General features: G+C 40.3%; 1 protein-coding gene across 1 annotated transcript in view; it reads left to right on the plus strand.

The window, feature by feature from the left end:
* GPR158 (G protein-coupled receptor 158) overlaps positions 1-26920 on the plus strand; it is a 309363-nt gene that overhangs the window by 115085 nt on the left and 167358 nt on the right. Inside the window, exon 3 of the mRNA XM_074946104.1 lies at positions 20738-20840. Within this exon, the coding sequence (XP_074802205.1) occupies positions 20738-20840 (103 nt within the window). The remainder of the gene's footprint in view (positions 1-20737; positions 20841-26920) is intronic.

Below are 26920 nucleotides of genomic sequence, written 5' to 3' on the forward strand. Positions count from 1 at the left end.
ATCCATACATATGTCTCCCTGAATCTATTAGATCCCATTGTAATAAGGCAACCCTTCCCCTGCAGGGAAGAACCTCTACCCCTCCAGGAACAGATGGAGGAGGACAAACTGGAACTGACTGAACCACCTGGACCAATAGGGTTCTCATGGCAAGGCTGGGGATGACAATCACCATCCGATGACAGGCAGTTCCAGGACCTCCTGAGAAAGATAACAGCTACACTTCCAGATCCCCCTGGAGGAAGTATCGGACACGCCTCACAAGCTGGGTCTGGGAATCCACTCTTTCCAAGTCTGGTGCTCCCTCCTTTGGTTGCTCACTCCATGGAGTCTCTCTCTCTCTCTCTGGGGTGCTCCCCTTGTGACACGGCCTTTTGGTCAGGTCACTATAGTCCTCCCCTTCTGGGGTATCAAAGTCCCACTGGACAAACTGTTTATCTGCAGTCTCAGGAAATCTTCTGATCCACTTCCAGGTCCGTGCTATCTTCCCACAAGCCAGTAGGGGAACTTGGGTCCACCCTCTACTCCAAGTTCCAGCTCAGGGACCCTATGCCCATCAACTACAGTATGCTCATGCTCCAACCCTGTTGCTGTTTTCCTGGGCTGTTTCCTACCTCTCTTCTCTATCATCTAGCCCACCTCTGGGTTTACTGCTGGAGTGTCATTCATTTCCTGGGGCTACTTCACCCCTCTTGGCCTCTTGCCAGAATCTGTAGGCCAGTGCAGATCCCAGGACACACTCGTCCTCTAGAACACCTCCTTGTACCTAGCCAACTTTTCTCCTCTCTAGGGATTGACTGCAAAGCTCCTCGCTGCAGCCCTTCTTCTACCACCAGCTTCATCTCTTTAAAAGGTTATCCCAACTCTTCCACTAGCTGGGCTTCATCAGCCATTAGGCCTTGTCAGTCCCTGGCTCTCCTCTAGATGCAGCCTGTATGGTTAATTGTCCTATTTTAGCTGTTTGGGCCTTGTGTGGGGGTAGGTACCACATCATAGACCCATAGAACTGATACCACTTCAGCTCAGGCCACTATTAGGGTTCTTCCAAATAGGTCAAGACTTCAGCTTTAAATTAGGTAACACAGGTATTAAAGGGTTCATAGTTACTGAACTCCAAAACTTTAAATACAGTCTGAGTTCTCAGGTAGCCTCCTCACCTGTTACACTGATACAGAAATTACTTGATAGGGTGGGGATTGAAATTATTTTTCTTTCTCATTCCTGGTCCAGAATGTGTGGTTGAGACATTTATTGGTGTACAGGTATATGAAAGTATATATACTGGTTCACCAGAACATTTCTCACTCTAGCAGAATATAGAAGACACCTGACCTGAAGAGTCTGTGAGCCTGGACAGAAACTCAACAGGAGTCTCAAGTTAAACAAAAAACAAACAAAACCCCTCTCCAGGTGTAAGGATAGATAACAAGTTACTAGTATGTGAGTAACATTGCAAATTAGATTAAATGTGTGTATAGGCATGACTGTGTTTATGCCCGTGTTAAACTTTTGAGCTTTTTCAGGGTGAACTAGATGTTTGCAGAAGCCTAAGGAGATCCAGTCAGCTGAATGCTCATGTAGTTAATAAGTGCTTTTCAGTCTTTTCTGAGGAAACATTACTTCTGGGTTTTCGGTTCCTTATACAAGTTTTCCATAGAAAACAAAGCCATCTCTCCAAGGGTGAAATCCTGACCTCATTGAAGTCTATGAGAATTTTATCATTGACTTCAGTGAGGCCAGGATTTCACCTCAAATATCTGGCCATATTCCTTTCATGCAATGTAACAGTCTTAAAGCCTTAAACAAATCCATATAAATAAGGCAACCTGTCTCCAGAGTTTCCTGTCCTGGGTCCTACTTAGAAATTCTGTTTCTGTACACAAGTACTCTCAGTGGGGCCTGACCCCATACCAAAACCCCCGCCATCAAACCAGGCTAGTATTATTCACCTACAGTACAGTAACATTTCATTGTGCTCTGTCTTCAGAAGGATGTATGTTTAATTCAGGTAGTATCCAAAGATGGTCTTATGCCTAGCCAGTGCTCTGAGTGAGGTTTCTCTGTAGGAATCAGACACATGGACAGTTTTTGTCATTCACAATATGCCATTTGAGAGACTTCTCAGATGAGGTGATTCATAAGGCTTAGCTTTTCAGTGAGATGTTGCCGCTCTGGTGGTATAGTATTCTGCAACATAGCACTGGCTTGAAGGAGAAGGGAGGGACCATAAGATAGACCATTTCAAAATATTTAAAATTAATTCAGTCTAATTGGGTAAGTCAGCATGTGTCAGACTCTTCCAGAGCTGTTAGCCCAGGGAGAGGTAAGCAGTATGGTACTTCATTATTTATAAATACAAAGCCAAGACTGAATTTATTAACTGGGTACAAATAAAATTCTTTTAATCTTGGTGTTGCTTTTTTGTTGTTGCTTGTACAAGTCATGTAAGTTCACTGTTAATACTTGTAAATTGGGACTAGAGCCTGATATTGCTCTCATTTGCACTACTTTAACTCCACTGATTTCAGTGGAGTTACTACTAATTTATACCAGTGGAAGTGATGAGACGATTTGGCCCTAAAACATTTCAAGGGATTCCAAAGTGAGAGTAAAAAAGTGAGATACTATAGGGATGAGTCCTTTTTTGTGTGTACACATTAAGAACTTACTCTTATCATGCCTTTCAGGCTATTTCTGTAACGGCTTCCAATAAAATGGACTTGCTCTGTCAGATGAGAAGCAAACTTGACATTTTCTTGAGTCAGTAGCATCCCCATCTAGCATCTTGCTGTTTGCCAGTTAAAGTATGCATGCTTGTAGTGTGGCACTGCCAGATTCTGCTTCACCAGTGCTGTGTATGCTCTGAGAGCTATGTACACTAAAGAGAACAAGAGGTACGTTTCTACAATTAATAATAGAAAAGTTGCCTTTTTAAATTTAACAAGGTCAGGAAAGCTCCAGTCAGTCCATCATGCTTTGTGAACCAGCATCCAGCAGCTGCTGAATAATAGAGACAAAATGCTAGCTCTTTTTCTCTCCAGTGAATATTCTGTGGAGTTTGTTATTCATGATTCCCTTTTTTTCTGGAAGTTTATTTGATCAAATGTGTGGGTGATGTGTACCCTATGATTGCCTGGAGCCCACTTTGAGTTACCTGTTTGCCATAGTAATCTTGCAAGTGCTTGTGAAAGAAGTAATTGCATTGTGGATAAGGTTGTGGAATTTTCTGACATGCCTAGTGATATCTAGAATTCACTTCCAGATCTGCAGTTACAGTATTTTCAAGTAACATTATCAGTAGTTATATTGTCAGGAGTAAAAGGAATAAAATGTTCCACTGTTTCTGGTTCTAGAGATAATTCGAGCTGATGCTTTAGCCTTCTGGTGCAAACTGAAAACCTCTTCATCTTTTTCATGTCTCTGTGGTGTTGCCATCTGCCATTTGAACTAGCATAGAGGGCTCAATAAATTCAGTACAGCAGGAAATTCTTTTTAGAATTAGTTAAACCGTCTGTCAGTGTGAGACATAGTCCCAGCTCAGAAACTGTGCACCACTGAATAGAAGAGGGTGGTGGTGGTGAAGTGCTGAACTGATCAGGGCTAAAGTGTCTCTTCATTTCAGTAGCTTTGTCTCCACATTCTCCCTAGGTTGGGGTTTGAACCTGCCCTTCAGTTTGTGGGTGTATCTCTGCAGGTCTTAGACATGCACAAGTCCATGGGTCCAGATCTAATGCATCCGAGGGGGCTGAGGGAATTGGCCTGTGTGATTGCAGAGCCATTGGCCATTATTGCTGAAAACTTGTGGTGATCAGGAGAGGTCCTGGACCACTGGAAAAAGGCAAATATAGTTCCCATCTTTTAAAAAGGGAAGGAGAACCTGGGGAACTACAGACCAGTCAACCTCACCTCAGTCCCTGGAAAAATCATGGAGCAGGTCCTTGAGGAAACCATTTTGAAGCACTTGGAGGAGAGCAAGGTGATCAGGAACCGTCAACATGGGTTCACCAAGGGCAAGTCATGCCTGACCAACCTGATTGCCTTCTATGATGAGATAGCTGGCTCTGTGGATATGGGGAAAGCAGTGGATGTGATATATCTTGACTTTAGCAGCAAGTTAAAAAAGTACCCACTGGATGAATGGACTATAAGGTGGATAGAAAGCTGGCTAGATTGTCGGGCTCAGTGGGTAGTGATCAACGGCTGGATGTCTAGTTGGCAGCCAGTATCAAACGGAGTGCCCCAGGGGTCGGTCCTGGGGTCGGTTTTGTTCAACAACCTCATTAATGATCTGGATAATGTGATGGATTGCACTCTCAGCAAGTTCGCAGATGACACTAATTTGAGGGGAGAGGTAGATATGCTGGAGGGTATGGATAGGGTCCAGAGTGACCTCAACAAATTGGAGGACTGGGCCAAAAGAAATCTGATGAGGTTCAACAAGGACAAGTGCAGAGTCCTGCACTTAGGACGGAAGAATCCCATGCACTGCTACAGGCTGGGGACCGACTGGCTAAGCAGCAGTTCTGCAGAAAAGGACCTGGGGATTACAGTGGAGGAGAAGCTGGATATGAATCAGCAGTGTGCCCTTGTTGCCAAGAAGGCCAATGGCATATTGGGCTGCATTAGTAGGAGCGTTGCCAGCAGATCAAAGGAAGTGATTATTCCCCTCTATTCGGCACTGGTGAGGCTATGTCTGGAGTACTGTGTCCAGTTTTGGGGCCCCCACTATAGAAAAGAAAAACCTCCATGGCTGCTCCTGTGTCTAGGGGCTGCAGGAACATGCCAGCCACTTCCGGGAGCCACACAGAGCAGGTAGAGAGCCTGCCTTACCCTTGCTGCACTGCCGACCAGACTTTTAGCAGCCCAGTCAGCAGTGCTGACTGGAGCTGCCAGGGTCCCTTTTTGACTTCACCTTCACCCTAACACCGAGTGATGTCCTGACCAGACCAGGCCAGAGAAAGGAGCAGTTGACATCACGACCTCCACCAGCTTCAGCTAAATCCTGCACACCATCTGGGATGAGAGACTTTGTCACCGACCCGACCCCCTCACCTGCAGTGTGTCCTTTTCCTTCCCTACCTTATTCATTTTTTCTATGCTCTCCTGGTACCTTTGGACTCATAAGAGTCTATCTTAGCTGGCTAATATTATACTTTGCACCACTGCTATAAGCCTGTGACCAGGAAGGCAGCTAAATGCAATGCCCCTAAACAGCCTGATGCTGGTACAAGTTTGCCAGGTCCTGGAGTGGCTGATAAGCATGTGCTTTGCCTGTATTTTTCCAACAGCAATGGTGCAAGTGAAAGTCAACACTAGAGACAGAAGCTGCAGTTTCTATCTTTGCTGTTCTTTTCTTTCCCCTTTTGTGCGTGTTTGTATTGTTTTGTTTTCCAGGAAATGGGATCAGGCTTTAATAACCGCAGTAATGACAGCTCCAGCCCATCTCAACTAAATTCTCTTTTCCCCAAAAGGACAATTGTTACCACCTATACAATCATCTAAGACTAAGTTTTCTAAAAACTCTCTAGTTAAAGGGAAGGGGAACAAGGGATGTTGTTAAAATGAAAGCCTTATTCAATAATTTACAGTTCAAATGCTTTAACTGTTTTTCTTTCCTGTATTTTTAATAAAAGATTCAAGGGCTTTTTAATGGTGTGTTTATCATGGTACTAAGAAGGCTGAGGTCTCTGTATACCAAACCTTGTTTAAACCGTTTAATGTTGGACAGTTAGGGTCATGTTAACACCTTTGATTCTTTTGGCTCATTTTTTCCATCTAAATTAATACAATGTTGATGTTGACCCCTGACCTGGTCTTGGAGGGTCTGTAGTTTTGGGTAAATTATACGCTGTCTGCAAAGCATGCTTATAGAAATAATAATGAAATTTATTGAAGCTGTAACAGCAAACAGAAGAACTTAATTATATGTATTAAAATTAGGCTTGGCTATAGGGTTAAGTGTTTAGAGTAAGGCCCAGTAGAAGTTGGTATAAGATGGCAAGATTATTGTGTGCTTGTGACTGTTGGTTATGAAATGATATGTGCTTGGCCTAAGGTTATAAAATTTAGCAGTATGTACTTAGTGATATTCCAGCAATGCATCATGTGATACATATTTAAACCACAAATGAATATATGGTAGCATCTTAGGGGCTTTTTGCAATATGGGCTAATCATATTGATGTATCAAAACTGTGGGGAATAGACTGATGTGAATGATCGGGTTAACTGTTGGAAATGTAATTATAGTAAACTGGAATGCCACACATGGACACCCAGAACCATAAAACTGGTCTCCTGGAATACCAGATATGAACAGGGGCTGAGACTTAATCAGATACGGTTCTGGATGTATGTGGGTGGAACAGAAAAAAGTGTATAAAAGGTTGTCAAAACCATCCCTAATTGGGACGACGACATGGGGAAACCAGGTAGGAAGCCTGGCCCAGCACCTTCCTCTTGGGGTGAACTACACTGACTCTTGCTTCCGTCTTTGTTTCTAATGGTCTCCATTGTGCACAATGTAAGATTCTAAATATGAACAATGCAGGAAATCATTTTACTGTACTTATGCATATTGATTTCCTATTATTTCAATTACATTTGCCTGTATTAATTAAAGCTCATCAGATTTCTGTGCATGTTCTTCCAATTTCACGTTCTTAATTAATTCTGAGTAGCCGCCTGAATAAAGAGCTTGTTATTTGTGACAGGTGTACTTTGCAATCTAGACTAGTTCCAGGCTACAACAACAAAACCCGCTCCCCACCCCAACACATGTTCTCCCTCTCCCCCCAGTGCCACCCCTACCTGGGTCTTGTGAGAGGATTCTCAGATCAGCCTTACCAGTGCTTAATTTGTGCCAGGGCTGAGCTCCGGCCCCTCTAGGCTTGGCAGTTCATAGCTCCAACATCTCTGGGCTTGTTGCATCAGTTATTGAATGTAAAAAAATTGCTTGAGCCCCGGTACATAAGTGCTTCAGCCCTGGCACATCTTGTATAACAAAATAAGCACTGCGCCTTACTGCAGTGCCTGCACTGGGGGAATCTTCCACAAGTGGGATCCAGGACTCTTAGGGCACCTTTATAGCACTCTGGTGCATTTAGCCAGTGTTAAGGTGCCGGAGTGGGGATAAGGATCATATTCTTTGTGCTGAAAGGATTAAGCATACAAACCCATTCAGGTAAATCATCTTTTCTGTCCAGACAGAGTGGGTTTTTCTATGGTGTGGGATCGAGCAGAGTTTGTAGCTCATTAAATCTAAGATCTTAAATTAAACTTAAATCTTGAAGTTGAATTCTAAACTTGAAACACGGATCAATCTTGTTCTTCCTGTCAAAAGAGAGGAAAACTTAGTAACTGAAACTTTGAATGATGTACATGGAAGTGGGGTTTATCTGTGGAGAAAAAAGCATCTGGGTTTTATTCTTCAGGCATGCTGATCTATCTTAGGTGCAAAGTGATACATTTTATAACAACTCCTGTAGGGACTAGTATTTTGAATGGGATAAAATTAATAAGAGTGTTGACTTGTGGAGCACGCATTGAGATTGCTACTGGATTAAAATGTCTTCTAATACAGAAACAGTATGCACTAAAATAAATAAATAAATAAAGTTGTTGATGGAGATAAGCTGCTAACCTGGTTCTGTGCCTGATCCAAAGACCATTGAAGTCGATGGAAAGTAGACTTTAGTGGCTTTGGATCAGGCCCTGTTTTGGGATGAATACTACTACTTGTTTGCCCAAATACCAAAGTGGTGGCCATCCTCATTCAGTTAACGTATGACATGGTACTAACATAAAAGGGCAGAATGCTGCAAAATTTCATTAAAATATTCAAATTCTGTTAAAGGTAAACTTCATTGCTAACTCAGTTATTCCTAGCCTCTGCATACTGGTTCTTTCTATTGTATTGCATACAAAACATCCATATAGAACTTCCTAAGAAGTGCCTTGATATTTAGAGGAAGTGATTGCACACTTTCACATAGATATGCCATTGGTTTCAGAGTACTCAGCACTTGTGAAAAACAGGCCATTTCTTTACTTGCCTAAATATGGTTTTGAGTGCCAAGAATTAACTACCGAACGTTGAAAAACTTGACCACAAGTTAAAAATGTGTGGATATATGATATTGATATGAATGATATGTATGTAATACAATAGGAAGGACAGGGACAGAGAGAGGCTAGGACTTACTAGTTAAGCAATGAATTTTTAACGTTTAACAAAATTGTAATATATTTGAGATTTTGCACCATTTTCTTCTCCTTTTAATTATTCATATCAATTACTAATTGGCTATGGAATAAACACTTTTTGGTATCCAGGGAACAACAAGAAGTATTATTCATCCCCAAATATTCAGGTTGGCAAATTATTCCCACCAGCAGCATTTTAAAGTTCATACTCTTTTGAAGATGGTCAAATCATGTGGCAATGCTAGTGTATGTGCATTATTCTTAATACCTTCACAGAGCACAAGGATCATTCATTTTTTAAAGTAGAATTCATTTTCATTGCCTAAAATACACAATGCTCTTGATGAGATGCTAGCTTTGACTTACCACACAAGTATTTTAAATCAAACATTGAAAAAAAATGTGAATGGACACTAGTAATATAAACAAAAGTAGCATTGTAATAATTATAGTTATTGACTAAAGTTCTTTAATTTTCCAAATAAAAGAATTCATCAATGTAACGGGTCGTGACTTACCACCGCAGAGCCTCCTGCTGGCCCTCCTGGGAATTAGCTCGGGAGTTGTCAGTACGCCCTTCTCAGGTAGTGTCTCGCCCATTGTCTCGTCTGTCTCCACCTCCAGGACCCACGTTGCTTCCTGAACTGCGTCGTCCTCTTCTGGATACAGCCCTCTGGTGGTGTCCCAGTCGGTCCTTTCCCCCCTTCCGGGGGACCGACAGTCCTTAGTCCAACCACTTGCCTCATTGACAAACTGCAGTCTCAATTCTAGCCGCTCATCTCAGTGGCAAACTGCAGTCTATTCACTGGCCACTCCCCTCAGTGGCAAGTGGGGGCGGGTGGGGGAACCTGTGCCCGCACGCTACTCCGGGTCCTGACTCAGGGACCCTATACCTGGCAGCCACGTACTGCCCCTCCTCCGGCTCTGCCATTTCCTTCCCTGAGCCACTTCCCGGCAGCCCTAGCATCTTCCCCGCCCTTGTATCAAGGCCTCAGTCTGACAGCCATCAGCCTGGAGCTTTCTCTTACTCTGCTGACCCTGGCCAGCATTGCTCTGTCCATGATGCTCCAGCCTTCTAAGCAGCCAGTCCTCCTCCCACATCCTTCAGGGAGTGATGGCCTCCCACTCTGCTCAGCAGCCCCTTCTGATATGGGCCAGCCTGGCCCTGATTGGCTATTCCAATAAAACTTCTTCTGATTGGCTGGCACTATAAGCCTTTTCCTCATTGGCTGCCTCCTGCGCAGCCTCCCCAAGGTGGCGTTAACGCCTTACCTACCAGTGAGGGACAGCGGCCCCATCACAATCAACAAGTATAATATTGCAAAGGCATTTGACCTGTATATAGTGTTTGCTCTCAGAGGTAGAAATACTATGAAAATGTTTGATTACAAGTTATAAAAAACCTGTTCTGATAAACTAATAAGAAAATCGGCAATCTTTGAATTGTCAGAAAGAGTTTGCAAAGTGATGATTGATCTACCAATAATCTGAATACAAATTAATAAATAATTTTGATCGTTAGGGCAGTCAAGTCTCCTGCTTCTGCTAGGGTGGCCTGCATTAGATTTTCCACACTAAAGCCCTTTGGCAATGCCTCACACGTTATAGACACTGTCTGTGATATCTTGGAAGGCTTCCTCCTCAAGTCTGTGAACCCATCTTCAGGTAGAGTACCTGCTGTGCCATGCTGCGAAGGGACATGGGAGACTGAGTGTGGTGCAAGAAGCAGCAGTGTGGAAGCAGTGGATCCTTTGGTAGATGCCCTGAATGGCCAGTGAATCTGTCCCTATGAAATTTCCTTCAAATTAATTATTCTGCATTATGTGGTCACAGATTATAATGGCTATAAAATTAACAGTCCCTTTGCCTGTTGTTAACAGGTTTTGCTGTGCAAAGTTTTTATGAGATGTGAAATTATTTTGCACAGTTAATCTGAAGCAAATACAGAAATCTTTCAACGGTATGTTCAGATTATGATTGGGAAATCATATCTATGTATTTAAAAGGCTCTGTCTTTTCAAGAGGCGGTCTGTGTTTGTAGTCTGCATAGATATCTTCAGCAGTATTAAAAAGTCTGTCACAAATGTGGCTTGGCAGAGCTCCTGCAAGTGACCTTGCACTAATAACAAGATTTAGAAGATGGACAGAATGCTTCCACCATTCAGTAAGGTCTCTGGACCACAGAATACCTAGCTCATACGTATGCACTGAGAGCTCTGTATCCAGTGTAGATGATGCCCCAACAAAACCTGCAGTGAATATGCATTGTTCTTCACTGGCAATTCTCACTCTTTTCCTTCCATCCCCATCAGCTGTTGTTGTCTTAATTACTGGCACAGACATTGGCCTTCTTTCCTGCCAATGCTTGTGTCGTTACTGCTTTTGGATCACAGTGGTGGTGGGGATTAGAACTGAATGGTGGTCATTTAAAGCATGAGTTCCTCATGCATGTAATTGTATTAACTTGTCCACATAGTCCACATAGTTGCAGTGTGATTAGTTATAACTCAATATTTTGTGTGATCTCTTCCATTAGTGGGCATCTTCATGGGATAGCATTGAATTACTGTAGCTGTTTTGACATAGCCTTTTTGTTCCCAGATCTGTCAGCAGTATCCAGTGTGTTCCAATAATGATCTTGCTTGCTTGCTTTGTCTTCTGAGTTTTATGTGTTTTGACTTACTGTTAAAACTAATAAAATACAAGCGATTATAACTTTAATAAAATCACTTGCATGCTTTTTGAAATAATAATTATTTAATCAAGTGAACAACCTGAGTGTTCTTTGCCATCAGCATTTAACCTGATAATATGCCTGATGATGAGATGAAAATATTGTATAAAAAGCAGTGTGCAATTTTTGGTGAGGGTTTGAGCCAAGAGTTGCTCATGTGAGATGAACATTTTTCAGGTTCATAGCTTTGCCTAACTAAAATACTGTCAGGCCGTTCAGCATGCTTTGTCTTACTTAGAATTTAAACAATTGGTTATGATTACAGAGCTAAATTGCTGTTGGAAAACACTGTTTTAAATTGGTATTTTAAAATTCTGTGTAAAACTCCACTTAAGCTATAAATGCTAAGTAAAGTGTAGAACTGCAAAGCTCTCCATGCCTAACAATGACATGTTTCTTTCCCATGAGCCACAGGGTAACATTCTGCAGATTATGGGATGGCTAGTACACAGCTGGTGGCCCACAGGTGAGTCCCACAAAGGCTTGCATTGCTGAATCTCCATCCTAAAGGCTAAATTGTGGTTTTGCAACTAACTCTGAGTAGCTGTACTGCTGCAGAAAAAGACCATGGATGACATTGTGACTCAGAGTCACAATGGATATGTCTGCACAGCTGCTGGGAGCGAGTCTCGCAGCCCAGGTCTACAGAAGTGTTAGCAGAGCTTGTGCTAGTGTTCTAAATATAGCAAAATGGCTGTTCTGGCTTGGGCTGGATCCTTGGGGTCTGAAGCACAAGGATGTGGGGGTGGGTGGGCATCAGAGCCCAAGGTACAGCCCAAGCCCGAATGTCAAAGCAATGTCTACACAGCTATTTTCAGCAGATTAGTCTGAGCCCTGCTAACTTGAGTCTGTTGGCACAGGCTGCGAGACTCCCAACCGGTGTGTAGACATACCCAATATGGTCCCAGGTTCTCCCCTTGCCTCAAGGAAAGTAAGCTACACCAACACTGTACTTGGCATAGACTCTTTGCCACCCCCCCATTTGCATTTCCCAGCTGCACTGCCTGGGGCATTTGGGGTGGGGGAAACAAAGGCAAACCTTCTACCACTCTCCCACCTCTGCCCACACAGTTCCTGCCCACTAGTATGGGAGGGGAAGTTGCAGCCCTGCAGAGACTTCTCATTCCACCTTTGTACTGCTGCCCATAATATGCATAGCCTCTGAGGGGAGTAAAGGCACACAGAGTGAGTGGAAAATTTCATACTAAAGGAAAGGGTACCAGCAATCCACTCCACTTTGTTAGTTAGGTGTTGCCCCTTACTCATGGGAAAGTTGCCACAGTGGCCACCAATTGGACAAAGTTTGTGTGTCCCTGGCATATTAATCCAGTCATTCTGTGCTTGGAGACTCTTCAGGTTAACTGCTACTTTCTGGAGTTTGAATTTTGGAGTGGTTTGAGGAAGTTTTAAGGTCTGATCTATTTCTGGGGTATTGTTTTAAATGTCACTGATGGTGTCATTACATTAAGTCATATTAATCACTTCCACTATGAATGGTAATGCTTTCATTTGGTTGGCAGCATTTCTCTTACTTGTTACAATAAACTAATTCATGATAAAACTGAGAGGCCTGGTGGTCAAAGTCAATGACAGTCATGTCAAGCATGGCAGATATGATCATTTAAAAACTTCTTTAGTTAAACTAATAAACTATACAGTGGTTATATAAGATTATCAATGCTGCTTATAAAGCAGTCTATATTATGGTGCTGCAACTCTGTGCAGTGTAGCATCACTACAGACCCTTATGTTAATGAATACAAGACTGACATAATTCAACAATATAAGAAGCTGTTTGATCCAACAGAACTGTAATCTTTTGTGACTACCATTTTGTGAAGATGACATACAGGATAATGAGTTACGTCACTCTCAGGAAGAAAGGCTACAGAAATCCCAAACGGTAACTTTTCTGAAATTCATAAAAAATCTATGAATCAAAAACAAGATACACTGGAGATGGTGTGTGCCAACAGAATTTGCAGTGGCAGAGATTTGACAAGGAGGCTGCTGGTGGAAGACTTCTCACCATCCTGGAGATAGCCAGATGAAGAATAAATAGTTCATTCTCTTGGAGTCCACAAAGAGCAGAAAGAAAGAGTCTGCTCCACGACGGAGTTTTTCCTCAGCAGGAACTAATATATTTGAGGAAAAATGTATTTGCTGTGAGTAACAAGATCAGTGTGCCATATCCTCAGCGGTGTGAATCAGTGTCATTCTATTGACTCTCAGATGCATGCATTTAGCTTGTGGATGAATATAAGAATGGCCATGCTGGGTCAGACCAATGGTCAATCTAGCCTAGTATCCTGTCATCCAACTGTGGCCAATGCCAGCTGCTTCAAAGGGAATGAACAGAACAGGGCAATCATCAAGTGATCTGTTGTCCAGTCTCAGCAACTGGCAGTCAGAGGCTTGGGGACACCTAAATCACAGGGTTGCATCTATGACCCATCTTGGCTAATAACCATTAATGGATCTAACCTTCATGGACTTATGTAATTCTCTTTTGAATCCAGTTATACTTTTGGCCTTCACAGCATCCCCTGGCAAAGAATCCTACAGGTTGACTGTGTGTGTTATGTGAAAATGTACTTCCTCTTGTTTGTTTTAAACCTGCTATCTGTTAATTTCACCAGGTGACTCCTGGTTCTTGAGTTATGTGAAGAGGTAAATAACACGTTTTCTCCATACTATTCATGATACTACAGACTTCTGTCATATCCCTCCCTTGGCCTTAGTCATCTCTTTTCCAAGCTGAACAGTCCCAGTCTTTTTAATCTTTCCTCATATGGAAGCTGTTCCATACCCCTCATCATTTTTGTTGCCCTTCTCTGTACCTTTTCCATTTCTAATATATCTTTTTAGAGATGGGCAACAACAACAGCACACAGTATTCAAGGTGTGGGCATACCATGGCTTTATATGGTGGCATTATGATATTTACTGTATTAGCTATCCCTTTCCTAATGGCTCTTAACATTCTGTTAGTTTTTTTCACGGCCACTGCACACTGAGCAGACTTTTTCAGAGAATTATCCACGATGACTCCAAGATCACTTTCTTGAGTGGTAACAGATAATATAGAACCCATCATTTTATACGTATAGCTGGGATTATGTGTTCCAATGTGCATTACTTTGCATTTATTAACATGGAATTCCATCTGCCATTTTGTTGCCCAGTCACCCGGTTTTGAGAGATCCCTTTGTAACACTTTGCAGTCTGCTTTGGACTTAAGTAATTTAGTATTGTCTGCCAACTTTGCCACCTCTCTGATTATCTCATTTTCCAGATCATTTATGACTATATTGAACAGAACTGCTCCAAGTACAGACCTTTGGGGGACACCACTATTTACCGCTGTCCATTCTGAAAACAGACCATTTTTTCCTACCCTTTGTTTCCTGTCTTTTAACCATTTACTGATCCTTGAGAGGGTCTTCCCTCTTATCCCCATGACTGGTTACTTTGCTTAAGAGTCTTTGGTGAGGGACATTTTCAAAGGTTTTCTGAAAGTCCAAATACACTATATCCACTGGCTCACACTTGTCTACGTGTTTGTTGACCCCCTTAAAGAATTCTAATAGATGCATTCATGTGGTTCCCATTGACTTCAGTGGAAACTCATTTCAGGCTAGAATTTGGCTGCTAGGGGATAAATAGAAGAACGTATGATAGGTGAAATCCTGCCTCATTGAAATCAATGACGAAATGCCTGTATGCTTCAGTGATGCCAGGATTTCACTCTATGACTTTTATTTTATTTCATTTATTTTTATGACTGAACATGCTTGAATAGATGAGAACACCAGAATTAGAAGGGAGTTCTCAGTCTCTGAGAACATAATACCTAGTCTCTGCTATCACAGTGCAGAGAAAAAAGACATTTATCTGCCTTTAAAAAGTAAATGATAAACATTTATCCTTGTGATATGTTCAAGAAATTCCTTAACTGCTGCACCTAAACTGAGCAAAGAAATGTGTGCTGCTCTGGACTACCTTTGTTAAACTCTTCTATTGTGTCTTATTCTCTCATTTCATTCTCTAAGGAAGGAGTTAACCTTATTATGCAGAGACAGCTTGACTTGTTTCATCAAGCCATGCATGCGGAAATACAGAATTTGATAGCCTTTCCTGTATCTTCAAACATTTAAAATACCTGAGTCAGGCTGGTTGCATTTTTGAGTCATATTACTGTGGTGCTGAATTCATGTTTTTAACCTCTTTATTTTAAAACAGTACAGGCCAAATTTACTTGATGACTTAATCAATTGTTTAAGTTACATGTGAGATGTAATACCACCTACCTTATATTATATCATGTTAATTGCTTCCCCTCCCCCATACTCTCCTTTCACTTCCTTGATGTGTAAGTATCACCTGTTTTGTATACCCACTGAATGCCAGATTAGTACAGTTACACTATTTTGTCACTTACACTTGATTTCTGACCCACTCATACCTGATGAGCAATTTCTGCATTATTTGTCACCAGTGAATTAACTTAGTCCTGAACATCTCAATTCTTCAGTTATTATGACCTTAGATTTTTCCAACTATGTTATTTATGACAAAATGCAGGAAATGCAGGAAAAAACTTCACATCTATTTGACTTCTTTTTACTGGTTTTGATATTGTGATTATATTGATTCAGAGGTTATTCAACCATAAATCATTTAAAGATAAGCACAATATTCACAGTGTTGGTAAATGTAACACTATCAGATCATTGCAAATATACAGTTGGATGCTTCATTCTTTGGGATTGAATGCATAATTTATAGGTTAATGGAATACATTTGTGAGTCATCATATTGCACAAATAATCTAAAGCTGAAAACATAAAGTTTGCAAACCATGTCTTGGATTTCTGAAATAAGCATATTTTGTTAGCTATGCAGATGACCAGTATCTCCTTATTAGCAAACCTAGCAAACCTTTTGACAAACCTAGTTTGATTTTTGAGAAAGTAATTTACGAGAACCAACGGCTGGAAGTTAAGCCAGACAAATTCAAATTAGAGATATGACACACATTATTAACAGTGAGAGTGACTGACCATTGGAACAAATTACCAAGGGAGGTGGTGAAATCTCCATAGCTTGATGTCTTCAAATCAAGACTGGATGCCTTTCTAGAAGTTATGCTTTAGTCAAATACAAGTTATTAGGCTCAAAACAGAGGTAACTGGGTGAAATTCTACGGTCTGTGTTATAAAGGAGGTCAGACTAGATGATCTCATAGTCACTTCTGGCCTTTAAAAATCTGTGAATCTAAGAATTTATTTGACAAAGTTAGCCTCTTTCTCTGTTTTGCAAATTGTCCATGAACTGATTGTGTTTTGTTGAATTTTAGTATTAAGAAGTTGTTTGCTGAATAATCCCGTGAATAATGCTGTCACTGTTTCATGAACAGTTGATTGTGCATCTCCAGTATTCAAAATCTGAGCTGTTTTGATTAGATACATTGATCACATAATATATTTCTGTTCCTGGATTGGTTGAATGTAATTCTTAATTGGGTTTCCAATGCAAAGAGCAAAGAGTTCAAAATTTACTTTTTGTGAATATCCTGGAATATTTGATTAAAATGTGTGGGTTTGGCAAACTTTTCCCATCAATTTACTAGACCATTTGTGGAATGTGAACCCAAGAGAGAGAGATCACAGTTACCGGAAAAAGAAAAATACAACCTAATGTTTTGCAGTATTCATCCAGCTTTGGTTTTTGAGTTTATCAGAAAACTTGAAACCATGTGATTTCATGTTTCAGCTTTTTATTTTATTTTTTGTGTGAACATGTCGAACACTTCTATTTTGCAATGCTAACTTTTGTATGGATTGATTGGATCCAGAGTAAGTTAGCAAAGGTATTTGGGATAGTTTTCTGAAATTTGTTGTATATGTAGAGAGAGAGTTAGTTAATAGTACAAATACTTACATAAAATCTTATTTTTTTTTTTAAAGCTAGAACTGGTTCATAAAAAGAAAAAAAATGCAGGTCTTGTTTAAGAGTGAAATATACTCCTTGCAGAGAGCATGTACAAGGCCTATGCGCCACTTAAGCTGTATGACCTGATTCTGCGGTCAGAATTGTGTGAGCAGCCCATTACACCAGGGTGGAACCTCATTGACCTCAATCAACTCACTGGGGTTACTTACACGAGTAATGTTATGCACTTTAAGTGTTTGCTGCATTGTGGACTTGAGGCCTGATTCAACTGCCATTTTGAAGTTAATGGAAGGACTCCCAGTGGGAGTTGGAAAGGTCCAGCAAAACACCACTCTTCAAAAGCTCTAGCCAAACTTCTTTTCAGTTTGCTCTTTCTCTGAGGCCCTGTTTCAATTGCTGTTCCTGTAGGTGCTAGTCTTACCCCAAACACGCCAAAGATCTCTTGTGTTTTGGGTGTCAGACGTTAGTCATTTCCCCCAGCAAGGTGTCTAGCCAGAAACAGCATACAGCTAGAGTCCACTTGTCTGAGATTCTAACGTGCAAACAGTAGGACCGTTCTTACGCAGCACATATTAAAAATTATCCGTTTATTCAAGTCAGTAGGTTTAACAAAGTGACTGTGAATGTTCCAGTTCCTTGCCTGCACACGTTTAGTGAGACTGGCCTGGGTGCAGCTGTTAGACCTTTTTGTTGTTGTTTATTTTTTATTATCATTACACCTAGGAGCCCCAGTCAAGGATCAGACACAAACACAAAGCCTCTTCTTTTTCCATGTCAAAGGCTTTTATTTTAATCAAGTTGTATTAGTTTAATTCATTCACCACCTTTTCCACTATAATGTTTCACTATAGCTGGTCAATATTTTTCAACTTTTGAAATGTCAACATTTTAGAAAAGGGAAATATTTTCTTTAAAAAAAAATTCTCCCATTTTTACTACCTCTGATATTGACTCCTGATGTTGGCCTAAGCAAAATTGTTTAGTAGAAAATTCATACTGTAAATAATTGAGTTTCCATGAAATTGTGTTAGTCTCTGAGTATTCTAAAATGATCCAGCTCTCCTTCCAAATTAAAAAAAATTGAAGCCCAAAATTTTGCCCTCTTATACTTGTGAAATATTAAAGGGAGTGCATGGGTGTACAAGAGGTAGAATTTGGTCCAAGATTTTTAAATATTCATAATATTCCAGCTAAAGGGGAGACATAGCTGTTGTGATATTTTTCAATTCTCCTCTTCTAGCAATTTAAACTGAAGTGTAACAATACAATGAATAGAAGACTATTTCATCTTTTTTCCTGTCAGAATTATTTTTTGGGGTTTTCAGGAAAATTGTAACACAGAGCTATCTAAGGCTGTGTCACATTTTGATATAAAATATTCATGCAGTGAGGATACTCTGTGGCTGTGGAATTAGGAACACTGCAATATTCACAAAATCCAGTAGAATCTAGATTTTGTTCAACTTCAAAGGAAAATATACTATCTATAACAACATGTAACCTATTATAATGAAGAAAAAGAGCTATCACAGAACTCTTGCCTGCAAAGTATTTCCTGGAACATGAACACTGAAAGATGCACGATATGTCACCATTTATAAACTCTCTTACCCCTTTAATTGCTATTTTGTCCATTGTTAAGGGGGCAAAGATAGTTTACCAGAGCTGCTCATATTAAAAATGTTGATTTTTTTGCACCTTCAGATCCACTTAATCTAAACTAAAAGAAAAGGCGTACTTGTGGCACCTTAGAGACTAACAAATTAATCTAGACTGATTGCTGTTAACATTCTTTTCCTTATTAAAAGAATTAGCAGCTGCTAATTAGCAAACTTGATTTTTTCAGTGCCTTTGGACTCTCATTCCCATACCACTTTGATCTTTATTTTTCTCTCTGCTGCATCAACAAGCAGTCTGAATAGCTGTAGGATGAAGTTGAAATGCACAGGAAACAATGGATTTGTGATCTTTTTTCCTCTTGTGTTTATTAAAGGGCTGGATGGTTTTTCACAATATATTTATATATCCATTTTCTGTTTATTATTTATTGCTTGTATTATAGTAGCACTTAGAGGACTCAGCCGAGATTGGGGCTCCGTCATGCTAGGCTCTGCACACACACATGATAAGAAATGGTTTCTGTCTGCCAAGACAGGCAAAGGGTGGGAGAAAGGCAGTATCATCCCCATTTTACCTATGGGGAACCTGAAGCACAGAGCTATGAAGTGACTTAGCCAGGAGTGATTTATGCAGGAATTCTGTGGCAGAGCCTGGAATTTAACCCAGGTATACTGAGTCCCAGTCAAATGCCTTAATCATAAGCCCATTCTCTCTTTGTTTGTGTTTTACATGAGAAATTCTGATATTTGTGTGCTGTTTTTTTTTCTGGAAGACTGTTTGGAAAATGAGAGATTTAGCAGGATCATGAAAGCACTAGTACTAGAAAGTGGAACCTGAGGAGATGAAGAACAGGGATTTTTCATGAGACTGTTCAAAGCCTTGTCTACACTTCAACATTTTGCTGCTTTAATATATGCTGGCATAGTTAGAGGCAAAACTCCACTGCATGTAGGCACAGTTTTACCTGTAGAAAAGTGCTTGTAATGGTATAAGTGCTTATTCTGAATTGGGAAAATGAAATAAACTGTGCCTGAATAAATTCTGGTTTAACTGCATCTACACTGGGGCTCTTATGGGCATAACTGTATCGATTAAAAAAAATCACACCTGTTACCGACATAGTTATGTCGATAAAACTTTTTAAGTGTAGGCCAGGCCTAAGACCTCGTTTCTTATTTTGTTTTTAACACCTGTTTAACTCAATTGCCTGAGCAAGGGTTGGGAAGAAAGATCTAGTTGTTAAACACCCCTCCACCTCTTCAGTTAATGCTGGAGAAAGCTTCCATTGATGTGTAGGTTTTGCTTAAACCATTCATCCCAAAGGTAATATTGTGGAATTGACTGGTTTTTAAGTAGAGGTATATTTTATTTGTATAGGAAACAGGGTTTGTGAAAGGACACAACGTTATGTATGGTATGAAAAGGTTCTGATAGTGGATTTAATGCTGCTTCAATCATTTTGGCAAGGTGGTCCTGATGTTCAGATTCAGTGAAAGGTAATCTTTGTATGATTAGAATTGGAACTCATTTCACTTGTTCTTATTTTCTAGGGCAGAGAATTGAGGGACCTCAGAGGAAGTGTAAGGACTTCCCCTTAAGTGACCCCCACTTAAATAGGTAGAATATTTTTGCTTTTGATGAAAGACTCCTTAGATATTTTTCATTAAACAGTTTTTCTTGTGTAATTCCACTCATTCTGTTACCCCATTATTTCAAATTGGTGTGGATCTTATGTTTAGAGTGATGAATTTTGTACTGGAGAATTTGGCTTCTGCATCTCTGATAGATCAACACAAAGACCCAGACCCAGTTTGTTTTGTTCTCTTTACTCAGAGAGGTTTAAGGCTTCATCTATTCTTACAAGTGACTGTTGGCTGTGGTACGGGAATTGAAAAAGGATATGTATGGAGCGACACTCCAAAAGTGATGAAAACCGTATGTGCCAGCTGGTCACTTCTGCCCATCAGTTGAATGAGCTTGAGCGTAACTGTCATCATTGCAGTTTGCAGGATCTGAGTGGCAAGAAAAAATACAGAGGTGAAATATGACAGGGGGAAAATAACTGATAAACATAATGACAAACTGAAATCAGTACATAGTTCTTGCAAGAAGGGCTATCGTTATAGCTTATTTTGTTTGTTTTGTAGTTGAATATGCATGTGTGTCTATAGGAGTGTGATCATCTGCATTACGTTCTTTTCCTTCCTTTCTTCTTTCTCACAGTGCACGCCAATTAAAGGCCTTGGATTTGTTCTTGGAGCCTACAAATGCATTTGCAAGGCTGGATTCTATCATCCCAACATCTTTTCAGTGAACAGCTTTCAGAGTAAGTGCTTTTGCTTGAGTTTTTAAAAAAAAAGAGAGGGAAAAAAAAGAGAAATAGCATTAATAATGCAGGACTTCTTTTTATCCTTGTCAGGGTTATACAGTAAATTCCCAATGGCCTGCAACTGTAGGATTATATAATCACTTAAGGAGTTTTAGCCCTTTGGTTTGTCATTTGTGATACGATTGAAGATCCTGTAAAACATACCTACTTTAATCATGTTTGCCTTGTAAATTAATTTTTAAAATATGAAAAGAAATCTTGCTACCAGGGAATGAAGATTTCTGGCATCAATATTTGTGCACAGACTGTGAAGAAATAAATAAATATTTGTTTTCCCTTGTATTAGTGCAGAGTTGATGCTTTAGTTGCTGCCTCTTTGCATTTTTAATTGTCTTAATATTACCTGAGCTGTATAGGAAAATCCAAGCTATAATTTTGTGCAAAATGGTTATTAGAGATGGTTGGGGCTGAGAAACTGGTCATTTGTGTGATGTGCGTAACATGACTTCTACAGGTTTACTGAAAACACATGAGGTGAATGCTTGGTACATTATCCTGTTTTGCCACAGGGGGAGAGACTTGATGATGAATATCAGGAAAGCTGCTAATCAATTTATATACTGTTTCCCAGAATGCACACTATTTAAATGGTAGTGAGCCCATCATCTCACTTGCATGATGCTAACTGAGGCCTGGTCTACACACAAATTTTGTACTGGTGTACTATTTAAGTTAAAAGAGTAGTTATACCAGTCCAACCTCTAGTTTGAACACATTTATATTGTATATAGATGCCTTTTACTGGCATGGCATATTCCACTTCCTGTACAGAAATAGCTATATAGATATAAAACACTTTTATACAGGTATAACTGCGTCCACACGAAGGGATTGTACTGCTTTAGCTAAGCTGGTATAGTTAAACTAACAGGACCTTTTGTGTGTAGACAAAGTCTGAAACTGGTTAAGTTTTCCCCTTGTAGTGCCTTAGTCATAGATGCTCAATTGCTTTTATTTCTTTAAAGCAACCAGAAAAAAATAGCTTGATACAAGGGAACCATGGCCTGAATGTGTCATGAGTAGTACCCTAGGGCCATGCCTACACTTAGAAGCTTACAGTGGCACAGCTCAATGAGCGACAGTAGCTACGTCGGTGGGAGAGTGTCTGCTGCTGACACAGTACTATGCGCACAAGCACTTATGCTGGAAAAACTTATGTCACTTGGGGGTGTGTGTTTTTTTTCACATCCCTGAGCGACTTAAATTTTGCTGACATAAGTGCTAGTGTAGACATGGCCCTAGGAGTCTGAATAAATTTAACCATCTAATACATTCCATTTATACATCTCTCTCAGTGGTTCCTCACAAAGTTACTTAATGAGCCAACTTTGTTACTTATGTTATATCACTTCCTGTCCTCTGGTTATATTTCCCTCCTCCCCCCTTTTTTTACAATCTTTAGAGGAGAAACTCGTTCTCGTGTTTTAATTATATCTGAAACCACTGGGACAAAACAACCAAATTTGTAAGTGATGCACATGTGCACCATGGATGGGTTGATTGCATTATTGCATTTGAACTCTCAAGTGAACTGGATGGTAGACTGCAAGACTGCCAGGTTCAAAACATCCAGGTTCTTACTTCGTATTTCTGTTGGTGTACAGGTGTGGTGGTATATGTTCACTTGAGTAAAAAGTTACAAGCACTGCAGAAGCAACAGAATAGGGGCCCTTTTTAATGGTAGGAAAGGCTGACATTCCCATGTCTGTTTGAAGCCATCCTGCACTTTGTAGGGGTATCCACTGAGTCAGCCTATCAGTGAGTAATTAAATAGGTCAATCCTGATATGGATCCACAAAGAGATCTCAGTCTTGGCTCATTACATTATATCATGTATGTAAGTATGTATGTGGTATAAATAGTTCAGTATGTTGTTCCAAAGTTTGCATGATTATTTTTGTTTCACTGTTTCATTCATTTTTGTTGAGTGCCAGAGTCAAGTGGTAATGAACTGATTTTCTTATTGGGATGGAGACGGGAGCAGACAAAGTACAACTTTGTGATACTTATTTCTCTCCGGGCTTTGCATTAATCTTTTAATGGATTGAGGGTGATGCTTGGTTATTTCTGCTGTGCAGAGTGAGTTGTTATGGAGATCAGGATTTAATTCCTTGAATGTGAATATGCAAAATTAATTCTGTTTTTATAAAAACAAATCCCCAGAACACACCAAAGGGAAGAATGATATATCTAAGAATATCAACAACACTGATCACTAGTACCTGCATATGCTGAAACTTAATGGCCTACCAATTCAGTTCTCCGGGATCACTCTGAACTACCCTGAAACGGCTCTGAATTAACATGATGGAGCTTGAGTTTTGGAATGTTCTCTTTGTAAGAACTACTTTTATTCAGCTAGACTCAGCTCTGTCTGCTAAATCATGTCAAAACTGAACACTGAGAGGCAGATAATGCCCGAAGTAGGGAAGATTATCAAGTGACAGAACAAAAGACATTGATTCAAAGGCAACTTAGCCCTGTAGTATAAAGGCAACAAAAGTGAAACAAGGCTCAAGGAGTTACAACACACATTTGGAGAATGTTAGAGGTGCTAGCTTTAAGATGAATTCCAGGTGTGAATACTGTGGAATCTGAGTGCTGTTGTGACAGAAACTGTCTGACCTGAAAGTCAGCTAGCATAGATAGGCTTTTAAAGTCTGACGATAAGAGAGATATCTGGGAGAAGTGTAAAAGAAAATGTTCCTAGACCAAAAACATAAAAACTGAGAACCACCAGAGAAGATTCTGAAGGGCCAAGATAAAATTTATAAATAGCAACAGAATTGCATAGTCATTGAGTCTTGAGCTGCCTTAAGTCAAAACATTGACCTGAGTGGGGTGTATGTTAGACTGAAGTGTTTACAAATGATCTTACTGGAATTCTGCACCACATTAGAATGTGTTTAATGTTGTTGCTACCTGGTCACCCATGGTTACTGATGAATCCAGCAGGACCCTGAAGCTTTGCACTACTTTGACAAAGTGGTGACTGCTGCCTTTGGTAGGAGTGGAGACCAGCATCTCAGCTAGTTCTTTGAAACATTTCTCTCTCCTAGTCAGCGTCACTTTGGTCTGATTGAGCCCACTGTTCTTCATCCAAGGGCTGATCTCTTGCAAGCATTGGGATGTTTGTTATGTTTTCAGAAAATGAGATCTTTAGCTGGATATCATTAACATAGTCCACATCCCGTCCAAGTGATCTCATGTAGACAGTGAAGAAGCAGGAAACAAGATAGATGCCTATCGGGACTCTAGGAGTGAGAGTTTCTGGGGAAAGGGGGAACAGCTGCCCATTACCTCTGAGTCCTACTGGAGAGGACTGATTTGAACCATGATAGCACTAACCTGCCTACTCCAACCAGTCAGCCATACCTTGTGGTTGATGTGTTGAAAGCAGCAGAGGGGCTGAGTCGTACAAGCACTGAGCCATTGACCGTTGTGAGGAGGAAATCATCTAGTAGTGCTAACTAGGGCTGTCTCCATGCCAGGACCCCGGGTGAAGCCCATTTGTAAGAGATCAGAGATGTTGGCAGATGCCATGCATTGCTGGAGCTTGATGTAGTCACTGTTTTCTCATTGATTTTGCATAGCAATTAGAGGTTGGGTCAGGCTGGTAGTTGGAAAGGTTTTCTACACCCAGTGTTGGATTTTGGAGGATGAGGGGGACCATTCTACTTTTCCAGTGCAGTTGGCTCACTCACTTTCTTAAAGGAGGTGTCGCTCATTTGTAAACAGCCTAATCTGAGAGACTGTGTTCGAGAGCCCCGTATGGATTTAAATGATCTCTGAGAGAGGTTAATTCCAGAGAAATTAAAGCAAACACATCTGACACACACATAACTCTGCTTCCATATAAAGTTTGATAAAGGGGAAACTGCCCCCATTTCCTCTTTCCAGCACTGAGAATTAATCAGCAAACACTTAACAATAAATGGTCAAATTTTATTTAGTTGTATAATAGTCTTATAGTAGAGAAAACAAAAATTTTAAACATTTCCCCAAGGTTGTTGTGGGATAAAACTTTTATTTTCAGAATGTTCTTTTGATCTCCAAATCTTGCGGAAAATAAATAAATAAATAATATATATGTATATATATAGTGGTCCCCCTTAAAAGCTTTCAAAATTTTGCTTTTGATAACTGATGCCACGATCTTAATTATAAATATAATTCTTCTTTCTGCCTAATTTCCCTTTTTTGTCTGTTGTAATCACTTTGAAACTTTGGTCAGGTTTCGAGCTGCACTGCAGCCCAGGAGGAGTGGGGGTGAAGGTGGCTTTAAGCCAGCTTTGTGCCCTCCCAAATCTAGGCTGCTGCTGTGAGGGCTGGTTTGGGCCCTGGAGTAACTTAGACAGGCCTGGAGAGCTGCCTATATTAAAACAGCATGTCCCCAGCTGCCTTGAATCTTTACAGGACTACCTGCGGAGGTGGAGAAAGTGACTAGGGGCAGAGGCTATTCTAGATTTGATACTGACAGACAGAATCTGTTTGAGAATTTGAAGGTGGAAGGCAGCTTGAGTGAACATGATCATGAAATGATAGATTTCTTGATTCTAAGGAATAGTTGGAGGGAAAACAGCAGAATAAAGGCAATGGACTTCAAGAAGGCAGATGTTAGCAAACTCAGAGAATTGGTAGGTTAAGATCCTGTGGGAAGCAAGTCTAAAGGAAAAGAGAGTTCAGGAGAGTTGGCAGTTTTTTAAAGAGACATGTTTAAGAGTACAAGAGCAAATTATCCTAATGCACAGGAAAGATAGGAAATATGGTAAGAGATTACTCTGGCTTAACCAAGAGATCTTCAATGACCTGAAACTCAAAAAAGAGGCCACACAAAAAGAAGAAAGTAGGTCAATTTATGAAGAATGGATAGAAAAAACCCCAACACAAACATGTAGGAACAAAATTACAAAGGCCAAGGCAAAAAAAAAAAAAGATTAAACTAGCTAGGGACATATAGGATAACAAGAAAACATTTTACAAATACATCAGAAACAAGAGGAGAACCGACGATAGGATAGACCCATTATTCAATGAGGAGGGAAAGACAGTAATAGAAAATGCAGCAACACCTGAAATGTTAAATGTCTGTTTTGTTTCAGTTTTCACCAAAAAAAGTTAGCAGTGATTGAACGACTAACATAGTGAACATCAATGTAAATGGGGTAGGATCTGAGGCCAAAATAGGAAAAGAACAAGTTAAGTTAACAAGTTAAGAATTACTTAGACAAGTTAGGTATCTTCAGGTCAACAGGGCCTGACCATATACTTCCAAGACTACTTAAGGAACTGGTTGAAGGGATCTCTGAACCATGAGTGATTGTCTTTGAGAACTCCTGCAGGGTGGGAGAGATCCCAGAGAACTGGAAAAGGGCAAATATAGAACCTATCTATAAAAGGGGGAATAGGTACAATCCAAGGGATTATAGACCAGTCATTTTAACTTTGGTATCCAGGAAAATAATGGAGCAAATAATCAAACAATCAATTTGTAAGCCCTAGAAAAAAATAAGGTGATATGAATTTGTCAAGAACAAATCATGTTAAGTCAAACTAATATCCTCCTTTGACAGGGTAACAAACCCTGTGGATGGGGTGAGCAGTAGATTTGATACATCTTGACATTAGCAAGGTTTTTGATACTGTCTCACATGACCTTCTCATAAACAAACTAAAGAAATATAACATAGACAAACCTGCTATAAGGTGGTACACAACTGGTTGGAAAACTATACTCAGAGAGTGATTATCACTGGTTCATAGAATCTCAGGGTTAGAAGGGACCTCAGGAGGTCATCTAGTCCAACCCCCTGCTCAAAGCAGGACCAGTCCCCAATTTTTGCCTTAGATCCCTAAATGGCCCCCACAAGGATTGAATTCACAACCCTGGGTTTAGCAGGCCAATACTCAGACCACTGAGCTATCCCTTCCCCAGGACTGGGAGAGCACAATCAGGCTGGAAAGGCGTATCAAGTGGGGTCACTGAGGAATCTCTCTTGGGTCCGTTTTTGTTCAAG

The sequence above is a fragment of the Natator depressus genome, chromosome 2 (assembly GCF_965152275.1).
Source record: "Natator depressus isolate rNatDep1 chromosome 2, rNatDep2.hap1, whole genome shotgun sequence".
NCBI classification, from domain to species: Eukaryota; Metazoa; Chordata; order Testudines; family Cheloniidae; genus Natator; species Natator depressus.